This window comes from Poromitra crassiceps (assembly GCF_964638095.1).
Source record: "Poromitra crassiceps genome assembly, chromosome: 6".
Classification (NCBI taxonomy): Eukaryota; Metazoa; Chordata; class Actinopteri; order Beryciformes; family Melamphaidae; genus Poromitra; species Poromitra crassiceps.
In genome coordinates this window covers 38,726,783-38,738,767 of record NC_139627.1, presented here as the reverse complement: position 1 = coordinate 38,738,767, position 11,985 = coordinate 38,726,783, and the positions used below count along the sequence as shown (strand labels likewise).

Here is an 11,985-nt window from a genome sequence, read left to right as displayed (position 1 = left end):
TTTCTGCCAATTGGAGGGCTGTTTTAGGTTCCATTGTGCAGGGAAAATTGGGCTTAGACCTGCATTGGGTTGTTTTGTGTGTTTGTTTGTTTTTGGTTTTTGAACAGTCTTTGGGCTGGAAACCATCTATAACTATTTGGCAACACTGGACAGAGCCAGCTCTTTAAACCAGTTCAAGTGAAAGTAGTCATCTAATGTCCTTCTGGACACATGATGGCCTTGGCTCTAACAGTCAGTAGGCCTCAGAAAGATCAAAGTATCACATGAGCCTATATAACCCAATGAATACAAATGATCAAAGGAAGATCAAAGTATCACATGAGCCTAGATAACCAATGAATAAAAATGGCAATGAAAACAGATGAAACATTATTAAGGATATTTAATTTTCCAGAGTGTCACTGTGCAGCAACCACAGTCATCTAGTAAAAAACTCTCAGGCCTCATATAAATTAGCAACATCTTATAGAAAACAAAAAATTTATTAAATAAAACATACAACATATCAAAATGTGGCAACGGAAAACAATGTACAATGATATAAAGCTTCAGAAAATATTGAAAACCTTTGTCTTAAGTTAGGTCTGGATCCAACTATTAATGGAAACAGGAGCAACTCTGTCCCTCCCTGCATAGCCACACCATCTACAGTACTTGGCATTGTACAAATCTGTACAATAACAAGACAATTTTTATTCCCTCTGTTCTCAGTGCAATGCATGTAAAACAAAAAGAAGGAAAAAAAAAGTGCTTATTAATAAAGCCCAAAGGGGACTCATAGTTTTCCAATTCAGTAATTAAACATATTAAATTTCAAATTCTTGATCAAATGCTTTCACACAAGGTTTACAGAGTCCCTTTTTATTTCTAAATGTAAACAATATTCTGGAGTGATCACTGCTTAGTGCAGGGCCGCCGCACCCTACGCAGAGTACGCAGACTGCGTAGGGCATCATGTGACTGAGGGCACAAAAAAATAAAAAATAAAAAAATAAAAAATTGGTGCCCTCAGTCAGGCCACTCACTGAACAGCAGGCCAGGCGCCGCCTACTGGTTTACTAGTGGTTTTATTACTTTATTCAGGGTTAAAGTGGGTGCATCTCATTGGAAAATTGGACTCGGCCCAAATTGGGCATCAAAAACGGCCCAAATTGGGCTTCAAACGGCCCAAATCTGGCTTCAACTGGTCCAAATCTGGCTTCAACTGGCCCAAATCTGGCTTCACACGACCCAAATCGGGCTTCAAACGGCCCAAATCTGGCTTCAAACGGCCCAAATCTGGCTTCAAACGGCCCAAATTGGGCTTCAAACAGCCCAAATTTTTCACCGCCGCCCTTCAGACGCCGGCACGCACGTCGGCCCATATCGGCCTGGCCTGCTTGGTATCTAATGCCCGGCCTGAATTATGATCCCAGTCCGCCCCTGCTTGCATGTACAGTTTAACAATCGCTTGTTTGCTGACATGTACAGTAATTCTAACAATTGTTTGTTTGCCACATGTAATGTAATGTGAGATAGACTAGTATCGTTCATAATTAATGATTTTGCAGTCTTTCGTTTGACAGTTATTGAAAGTTTTGCGGGGGGGGGGGGGGGGTAGCACCACAAAACAATTACGCTTAGGGCACCCAAATGGCCAGCAGCGGCCCTGGCTTAGTGGATGATGTTTCTTGTTCTGCTGCCGGCATCGTGGCACATTTAGACTGAGTTCGTTTTTGATCGCCCAGTTCCTGCCTCCACGGGCCATGAGGGCCGGTGGCGTCCACAGCAGCATCCATGAGCCTGTCCGGCAGCAGCCACTGCAGGAGGAGCAGGAGGAGGAAGTCTAAAACAGCTACAAAGGCAAAGATGGAGCCGGCCACTGGCCCACAGTGAGCCCTCAGCTTCAGCAGGCGTCTGTCCAGCGGAAGCACCTCCTCTCCACACACCTGGTCATAGACCTGAGAGGGCCAACATGCACTGTAATGAGCAGACGCACCAAACACTTGACAAGCCAGCGTTTCATGTGAGAGAGAAAAAGTACACATCACTCAACTGCATGGTTCATTGTAAATGTATAGTCTCAGGTGACACTGGTAGATTACGGCAGACTTCTGCAAATTGATAAAAGATGCCAAATGTTGCTGAAACTTGCCTTTTCCGTCCTCTCGGTGACATTTCTCCAGGTGTAGAGGCTTTGCACACGGGCATGGATGGACGCGGGGGAGAGGACTGACCCTGAACGCTGCCGGGCAATGATCGTCTCCAGACCAGCACACAAAGAGCGTACATTAGGCTCACACAGAGTGATCAACTCCTCAGGCAACACTTCAGGAATCCCTCCGACACGAGTGCTAACCACCTAAACAAAGCAGAAAAACAAAAACTGTATATCCTCAGACATGCATTGACAAATCTGTAAATCACCCTTAACCACTAGAATAATCCACATTAAGATTTGAACACTGCTGGTACCTGTCTAATCAGGGTTAACACATTGAGTGCCAGCGACGCCATATGGCGTCATTAGAAATTTACCGTAGGCTGCCAGCGACACCAAATGGCGTCAATAACTCGAAATTGTTTTTTTGACGGGGGGGGTGTCGATCTATGCTTCTTACATCGCCTCTTACAATATGAGAGCTATTGAATGTGTCTAACCTATTTTACAGAACCCTTAGGTGGCGACAGCGCACTCCAGATGAGAGAAAGTGGAGTAAAACACACAGAAGAAGTCGTTGGGGAAAAGGAAATCGCATCGCATCCGTCCGTATGCAGCTGCTTCATTGAAGCATAACGTTAGCTGTGCCCCTGCAGCAGCCAATCTGCTGTCACAATTGAGCACCTCCGTGTCCGCTGCACAGCCCATTCGCATGATCAGCCGTGGAGTTATTATTATTCTCAACTGGAACGCGGCTGTAAAAAAGCTGGATTTAGCGGACTTTTCAGTGCTGAGCACACGCAGAGCAAACGCACTCACAGCAGAGCCGAGCAGAGCAGAGAGACACTCCTCCCACAACGGGGGGGGGGGGGGGGGGGGGGGGGGGGAGGGGGGGAGGTGGGGCACGCAGGACACTACAGCATACAACAGACCCAGGCACTGCAGCAGGCTCGATGCACAGAGAGCAAACAAGCTAGAATAGGCTATCTGATGCCCACCAGCAGTAAATCAAGACCAGCATGAAGGTGTAGGGTCTGCGCATGCAGGGGCCAGCGCTGCTGGTTGCAGCTAAAAAGTATTATTTGGCCAAACAAAATTCCTTTGTTTTCACTCTTTTATTGAAGGAAATTATTTTTGAGGTGTCATTACATCAGAAAATATTAGCAATGAGTCAATGATGTGCTTGAAATGCTTCCTTTCACAAAAGGCTGAATATCTCAGGTTTCTAGAAAAAAATGGCTGTTTTTGGTCTAATCAAGCTATCTTCTCCGGCTCATAACTAAAGAACGGAAAATGGGATCAATAAACTTTTTTTTGCAGGTGATAGAAGAGAGTCTCATCGTTATTTGTGCGTGTTCAGTGTTTACTTACAATTATATGACTGTTTTAAAATGCATTGCGGCCTATGTGGCACAGTACAGCACCTTTTGCCCAAGGGCCGTGGCACTCAAAGTGTTAAGTAGTTGATTTTTAAACTAACTCAAATCGAGTCAGGCCACTAAGTGGTGCTCTGAGGTGTTAAATACTGTAGTTACCTACAATAACACACATTAGTAAATGTGTGTCAGCTGAGTTAACTATATTCATACATTACACCAGGTTCTGTCCATTGCCTGCCTATGCTCCAGTCATTTATTTTCAAATGGAGGACGGAGCTGCTGTGGCAGCAAAAGAGGGTTTTTCAGCTGCTACAAGTATTTTCCATGCAGAGAGACGATTTGTTACTAACATATTTTTCTTTTATTATTGTTGTATAGCCCAGGGGGTTTCAAAGTCTGAGACTGTGGGCCTCCCTTCAGACAAAGCCCCCCCCCCGCTTACTTGCTTACTGTAGTTTCACTAAATTCCTGGATGCCCATGGTATCATGATTATGTTATTTGATCCCATAGATACTCAACAATTGAGCCAAAATAGCCCGTTTGCAATACTTCAGAATAAATAGATAATAAAAACAAATCTCTGTCTGAAGGCATTTACTTGTTTCTGACTCTAGGAAAGTGAGATAAACCGTAAATCTCCCCAAAATTACTGTCCCCAACTATCTCTTTAACCAAATCACACACATTTAGGCTATTCTATGTGAACTCCTTTTGATAACATGTAATAACTAATGTCATTTTTCACTTCCATTCACTGAGCCTCCCCTGAAACTGCTTGGAGCCCCCCTCCCACTTTGAGGGAGAACTTAGCCACTTTGAACTGTTGGAGCTATGTTATATCGGCTTCCCAGCAAGCTAGCATAACAAATCTGATACCTGCGCATTCGTCTGGATATCTAGTTTCCGCCAATACCAGAACCTCTGCTCTAGCTTAAAAACTGAGCTCGGGAAAGCTCGGACTGCGCTGTGCCATATTCTTTTTCTTCTTCCCACAGAAGCCCCCTGGTGGTTATACGCGACTACCAGCCGACTGCTATTGCAGTCGCATATAATCGTGCGTTCCTTTATCACAAAATAACTGGGATGTGGAGGCTAAATGACATTACATCCATTTGCAGAAAACTTGAGCTGGGAAGTTCACTGTTCATTGGTCAGATCCAGTCGCTAGCCAGGCTAGCCATTGTTACCAATAACAATTGACAACATGGCATTTCGCGGAATTTTGCGCATACAAACACTGCAGCCTCATGTCCACACAGATAGAAGTTAGGCAGTGCTGTGTGCTGATTTAATGAGACACAAACAAAACAGAAGTGCTAAACAATATTACTACGATTACTACTACTGTTGTTGCGCGGCGCAGCCATCTTGGATTTTTGAGGTTGGGGCTGCTGAGGCTCCTACGAGTTTGGAATGGGAAATACCAGCTCTGATGACGTTACCGCCCAGCTCATGACCTTTGAAGTCGTAAGATTACCAGTCCCCAGTTATAAAGGAATGCACGATAATGCCTATTCATAGCTTTCAAGGGGCGTTACGTGCTGCCGGGAACGCCCACCTGACAGTCAAAAAAAAAACTTGTTCATTCCGCTGCCAGCCGAGTCGACTAGTTTCTCACGCTGTGTTTGTTCAGCCGTTTGTACACACGTCTTTGCGGCCAACATTTCATCAAAGGTAAGCTCAAGTAACGTTACAATAATGATTAAAATACCCCGTTAACGTTACTTGAGCTTACCTTTGATGAAATGTTGGCCGCAAAGACGTGTGTACTTTGATGGTAGAAAAAAAGCCATTTGCCCTCCCCAGCGACTGAACCACGTCTAATCGCACAAATCCACAACCTCCTCCTGTCTGAGTTTTCTTTCTCCTACGGGATTCTGTAAAAGCACAAGCCAGGCGTGTCTCCTCGTCGGTTAGTGCAACCGATAGCACAACAGGTAATCGGCATTTTGGCTGAACAAACACAGCGTGAGAAACTAGTCGAGGTTGGCAGCGGAATGAACACGTTTTTTTTTTGACCGCCAGGTGGGCGTTCCCGGCAGCACGTAACGCCCCTTGAAAGCTATGAATAGGCAAAAACCGCCCTGTTCTTTGCCCTCCATGGCACATGGCTAGTATGAATGACAGCAAACCTGCAGTCCGCAGCTGGCTCCCTCTACTATGGCCATGCAGAAAGCTTCAGTCAGAGAGGTGTTGAGGAAGATGTGACCCTGCACCAGAACTCCACGTACATCTTTATGCTCCAGAGCCCCGAGGAGACGCACCCTGCGGAGACACAAATGAAAAGTGCAGTCGACAAAGTGTTAACTGTCAAAGTTAACACTCTTTGCCTAAATTGTTGCTCAGAAGTAGATACACACTCATACCAGGATGCACCGGTACTCTATTTTAAATAGTTCTATTTGTCAAAGAAATAACTAACACACATATATATATACATATATACATATATATATATATATATATATATATATATATATATATATATATATATATATATATATATATATACATACACACACACACACACACACAATGTCTAGTACTTACTTTGTGTCAAAAATATTATAAAACATAACTTAAGAATATGTACAGTGCTACAATGTCCTGTTTGTTGCTTGATTCTGTCAAAAGGTAGGTCTACAGAAGAACAGAAATGAGGCCCCTTTTTGCCCTTCCCCCTCTGGTCTGCTACATATCCCTGTGCTATCAGTCTCACCTGTATATTACATTGTTAAATTACAGCCTAAATATTGTGACATTATATACTTTGTTTTACTGCTCAGCAGCTCCTCTGCTCCACACTGTCCTGTTCTTTTCGGGAATTCAGTCGGCTGTCTTCTTGGCATGGAAATAAATATTGAGTGAGCGAGAGAAAGAGAGAGAGACAGAGCGACACACACACAGAGAGACAGAGCAACGGTGCGAGACCACGGTGAAGTTAGTTTCAGGTTGGGTATTCGACAGCCATTCCCTCCGGATCCAACAGTGTCTTCTTGCTGGGATGAATCTCTGTCGAATAACCATACTATAAAACTAACTTCTCCACAGTCGGAGAGAGAGAGAAAGCATGGAGTGGATGCCCTGGAGGAATTAGGGCAGTGATACTCAACTGGCGGCGCCCCCTGTGTGGCCCGCGATGGAATTGCAAAAAAAATTTTTTTTTTTTTTTTTTTTTTTTACAGTGCACCTGAAGGCAACATGCAAGATACCCTTAGAGAATGGAATTTGAGTTTGACTTTGAATTTGCTGTCCGAAGTGTCCAAATGTTCATGTCATTCTGGCCAATATTCCACTTCCGTTATAGCATTTCAATCTGGAATATGGAATATCTTTCAATAATCTATGATTTAGCTGCTAAATTGTCAAATACCGCCGTCTGCTCGCTACCCAGGCACTTATGTATGTACTTAACCTAACTAACTATCCGGTGTGCACAACATTGTCAGACTACTGTAAACTCCGGCTGACACCCCAAAAACCTACAATCCGCTACAGAAAAATGTATATTGATTGTTTATTAACTGGCCCCTGGCCTTCTATCATTTCACGAAAGTGGCCCCCGGGCAAAGCAAGTTGAGTATCCCTGAATTAGGGGCTGATCGAATCAATGCACTACATGCTACAAAAATATTTATTTTTGGGTGCACGTTTTGCTGTTTGCTGTCCCTGTTTTTTATATGTTAAAACAGGGGTGGGCAAAAAAAAAAATCCAGAGGGCCATACTGTCATATAAAGTAAGCGAAGGGCCACACATTGGACATCATACATGCCAACACTCCCGATTTTCGCGGGAGTCTCCCTATTTTCTAACCCTCTCTCCCTTTGTGATTCGTCATTTCTCCTGTTAATCCCCTGATATAATAGTGATACAAATCCAATAGCTGTAGCAGATGAGATTTACTAACATAATTCTGCATTTTATTGAGTTTTTGGGGGTTGTTTTGTTTTTCTTTGAGGACGTTGGGGGCCGGATTGAGATGGTCCAGGGGCCGGGTACGGCCCTGGGGCCGCATTTTGCCCATGTACATGTTAAAGCAGCTACGAGCAACTTTTTCGATTGTTATTAAACAGTATAAATTTAATATCAATGCATCACATCTTACCTCTAATAGTCGACGAGACCAAAGCCGTGTGTATCTGAGATTGCTCCCTTAGATGATTATTAAGTCTATAGTCTGTCTAAACTCGCGCCAACAGGGGGCTCTCTAGAGCGACCGGACCGGGTAACCCGGAAGTGAAACGCGGAAGTGAAACAAGGAAGTGAAACGCAGCTGCCTTCCAACGCCGTTTGCGCTGCCTAGCAACATAACATAAACAATGTGAACGCCACGCATACTCGCGGGAACATCTCTCGTTATATTCTAACATGTTTTTTGGAAGTTATTTTGTGGTTATGGCCGAAGTGGCTGCTGCAAACCGTTTCATTTCACTTCCTGATCTGCCCTGGCTACAGACACACTAACACTGGCCGATTCACTCGGGGTTCAAGCGAGACTACTCTGCGTTGCTCTCGTCGACTATTAGAGGTAAGATGTGATGCATTGATATTAAATTTATACTGTTTAATAACAATCGAAAAAGTTGCTCGTAGCTGCTTTAAAAGGTGGAAGAATTGGTTGACAATTTCTCAAAATGGTTGCCAATGGCAACCTGGCAACTGTTAATATCGAGCCCGGCACATCTAAGCGTTATCTACCATATAATCTCCAGAAGAATCAGAATCAGAAATAATTGATTGATCCCCGAGGGGAAATTGGGTAATGCTTCAGTTGCTCAGGAAGCATGAGAAACCAGAGAAACCAACAGTACCTATCATGGAGCTGGTATTTCTCTCTCACTTCCTCCAGCACGATTCTTTTCGGTCCCTCTCCACCGATTAGAAAATGCAGATCAGGATGTTTGAGGCAGAGCTCGGGGATTATTCCACCAAGAAGATCAATTCCTAAAAACAATAGGAAGAACAGCTGATCAGTTTCTCTGACACAATTAATGTAATGCAATACTTTATTGATCCCTATACAATGCTTAACCTAATAGCCTCTCTTTACCTTTGCGGTAGACGAGACGGCTGATCACAACAATAGTAATCCTGTCGCCTTGGCGCTGCGAGGGGTCAGGAGTGAAGTCTGTGGTGTCAACAGCATTGGGGATGACAGACACTATCTCTGGGTTGAGCCCTGCACGGAGCACTGTGTTCTCCTTACTGGTGTACGACACACACACAATGTGGTTGGTGTCACACAGTGACACGGTCAGAAGCTTATTGGTCAGCACCGAGCTCAGGTCCGCAAAGCCGAAGAGTGAGTGGTCGGTGAACACCTGTAAAGGATAATCCTGTTTAGGTTTATGACATCAGATTGTATCTAGGTCTGGTGAAAGGAACAGACCTAGATACAGACCTAGAGACACAAATTCAAATAATTATTTCCCCTGGTTCATTACCAGTTACACACCGTGTTAAGGCCCATGGTCTTAGCATGGAACAGTGCATCATGGCCCATGGCGGAGAAGGAGCTATGTGCATGCACCACAGTGATGCGTTCCCTGACGAACACGCAGCGCAGCAACGGCAGGCTGTGGAAGCAGGTGGTGGCTGTTGACTGGTTGTACATCACCTGCAGGGGGAGGTAGTACACCTTCAGTCCATTGGTCAGGTACCGGACCCCCTTCCTCCTGCCATAGGCATGCGTGGCTATCACGACCTTGTGTCCCTTCTCAATCAGACACTGGGACAGCTGGTAAATGTGACTTTCTACTCCTCCCATATTTGGGTAGAAGAAGTCGGACACCATGCAGATGTTGTGCTTCCTGCTCGGGACCTTGGACACCTCTGTGGGATCTCTAGACACTCTTTTGGATGGAGGACTGACGGCCCGCCCCCTCCTTCGCTGGCTCATTGTCGATTCCTTGGGTCGCTGTGCACGTCACTCATGTGCCGTTTGCAAACAAACACCTGGAGGAGAATGCAACAAAATCTAATCACCTGTTCTCTGAAACATCTTACTTTATGTTAAGCTAGTTCTGGTTATACACAATGTTACTAGAAACAACAACAATAATAAAACATCCAACCCAGCCTATCCAACAAGGCGAGCCATATCCATTTAACTACATCACTGTGATCAACAATGCAATCACAAACTGAGCAGTAAACTGTGTAGCTACAGTACTGTTGTATTGACAAACATTTAACGTTACTGACTATAACATTAAAGCACTTAACCAGCTAACATTACAATAGCTAGTTTATGGTTTAACGTAACCTGGACCAAATTACCGTTATGCCAAGTCTGCCTGGCAGTCAGTGGCATTTTACTTCATGCCATCTTAAACCAGTCACTTCATCACTTCATTCGTACACTTGAATCACTTTACCTGTTGCACCTACCTCACGCACGCGCGCGCACACACACACACACACACACACACACACACACACACACACACACACACACACACACACACACACACTACTCTAAGGTGAAACGTGTTAACTGTGCAATAACTGTGTAATAATTGTCCCAAAGCTGTGTCTGAATAACTCAATAACTGTGCATAGCTTTGCATATAGATCAATAAATGACTGTGTCTGACTTATACTACATAGCCTACAATCCGGTGTGGTTTACATGTACTTAGACTGTACATAGGCATACAATTATGTTTAATTGTATTCCTTCTTATAGCCTATACATATTTATAGCGGTCACTCTACATCACACTTATTGTATATAATGTAAATAGCAGTTTATGCTTTATTTTATTGCTTGTTTTTAGCTTGTATGCATACCTTTTATTTTTCTTTCCTTTGTAAGTACATTGAGAGCAACGTTATACCAGAGTCGGAGTCAAATTCCCTGTATGCCCGCATCTGCATAAGGCTTATGCCATAAGCTGATATCTGATTCTGAAACGATTTGGTAACTCTCTGGTTAGCTCACTTAGCTAACGTTAAGTCAACTAACCAACAACTACAACCAGCTGCCTTGTATTCACGTTTGCCTGTTGCTTTTACCACTGTAACATACAAATACCCAGTGTGTTCCAATAGCCTTACCGTGTACAAGAAGTCAAACTTATGTCCACATTTGGAAATGCACAGCACTATTAACTTTTGGATGCTAGTTAGCTAGCTAGCTGTCTGTATCACTTCCTGGTATCGAACTGCATCATCCTCAACGTCATCAACAGTGACCTCATCAGTGCAGTGCTGCCACTTTGTTTTCTTTGCAGTGCTGCCACCTGCTGTGTGGAAATATACATTGCATCTTTGCTAAGAACATTCCTTGGATACGAGTTTGTAACCTGACGCTGCCAGATGATTTTGTTTTTACAATCTCATTCGTCGCGTGATCTGATCTCGCGCGAATCCAGCTGCCTTTCAAGGTTAAAAAGTTTGGTCATTGCCTCCCAAAGGTAGTTCAAACAGGGCATGGCAGTCCTCCCGTCTTGTCACACACTCACAGTATACACTGTACTCGTGTAAAGTGCCCCTGAAAATGTATGCATCATTGATAGTAGTATGCATCTCTCATGTGCGCAGCAGGGGACGCACTGGCACCAGCGCCGACTAGTGCGCCCCCCGCAGCCCCTCTGCGGGACAGCAACACTCGGCTGGGAAAACATCCCTGTCTGTCAGTGTCTGTCAGTCTCATAGTGGACGCGCTGCAGCGGCGTGCCTCGGTCCAACAAGCCCGTCTGTCTCTCCCGGTGTGCTCGATGGTATGGATCTGTGGACCTTGAGGAAAGCAGCGCGCCGCCGCTTTCCCAAATGGCGGAGTGAGTGAGGATGCGACTCCCCAGTTCCATATTTGTGTCGGTGTCTCTGTTCACGGCCGAGACCACGGCAGCTCTCTACCTCAGCTCCACGTACCGCTCAGCGGGAGACCTGAGCCTGAGCCTCCCCTGAAACTGCTTGGAGCCCCCCTCCCACTTTGAGGGAGAACTTAGCCACTTTGAACTGTTGGAGCTATGTTATATCGGCTTCCCAGCAAGCTAGCATAACAAATCTGATACCTGCGCATTCGTCTGGATATCTAGTTTCCGCCAATACCAGAACCTCTGCTCTAGCTTAAAAACTGAGCTCGGGAAAGCTCGGACTGCGCTGTGCCATATTCTTTTTCTTCTTCCCACAGAAGCCCCCTGGTGGTTATACGCGACTACCAGCCGACTGCTATTGCAGTCGCATATAATCGTGCGTTCCTTTATCACAAAATAACTGGGATGTGGAGGCTAAATGACATTACATCCATTTGCAGAAAACTTGAGCTGGGAAGTTCACTGTTCATTGGTCAGATCCAGTCGCTAGCCAGGCTAGCCATTGTTACCAATAACAATTGACAACATGGCATTTCGCGGAATTTTGCGCATACAAACACTGCAGCCTCATGTCCACACAGATAGAAGTTAGGCAGTGCTGTGTGCTGATTTAATGAGACACAAACAAAACAGAAGTGCTAAAC

The 11,985-nt window shown here is 44.7% G+C and overlaps 1 protein-coding gene across 1 annotated transcript; it reads right to left on the bottom strand.

Moving 5' to 3' along the window:
- Positions 1-424: 424 nt before the first annotated feature.
- On the bottom strand, positions 425-10,672 carry LOC310777654 (phosphatidylinositol N-acetylglucosaminyltransferase subunit A-like). Its single transcript, XM_083638033.1, has 7 exons — positions 10,581-10,672; positions 8,977-9,476; positions 8,572-8,842; positions 8,333-8,465; positions 5,653-5,785; positions 2,135-2,341; positions 425-1,940 (listed from the first exon to the last, which is right to left on the bottom strand). The coding sequence occupies exons 2-7, from the start codon at positions 9,418-9,420 to the stop codon at positions 1,620-1,622; spliced, it is 1,509 nt and encodes a 502-aa protein (XP_083494159.1). The 5' UTR covers positions 9,421-9,476; positions 10,581-10,672; the 3' UTR covers positions 425-1,619.
- Positions 10,673-11,985: the final 1,313 nt, after the last annotated feature.

What these genes read in the sequence shown, in the direction of transcription:
- LOC310777654 (XM_083638033.1), bottom strand. Translation starts at nt 9,420, where the DNA reads ATGAGCCAGCGAAGGAGGGGGCGGGCCGTCAGTCCTCCATCCAAAAGA. An exon ending in CCGTCTCGTCTACCGCAAAG is followed by an intron (nt 8,466 to 8,571) that starts GTAAAGAGAGGC and finishes TATTGTTTTTAG; the next exon opens with GAATTGATCTTCTTGGTGGA. An exon ending in TCACCGAGAGGACGGAAAAG is followed by an intron (nt 1,941 to 2,134) that starts GCAAGTTTCAGC and finishes TGGCCCTCTCAG; the next exon opens with GTCTATGACCAGGTGTGTGG.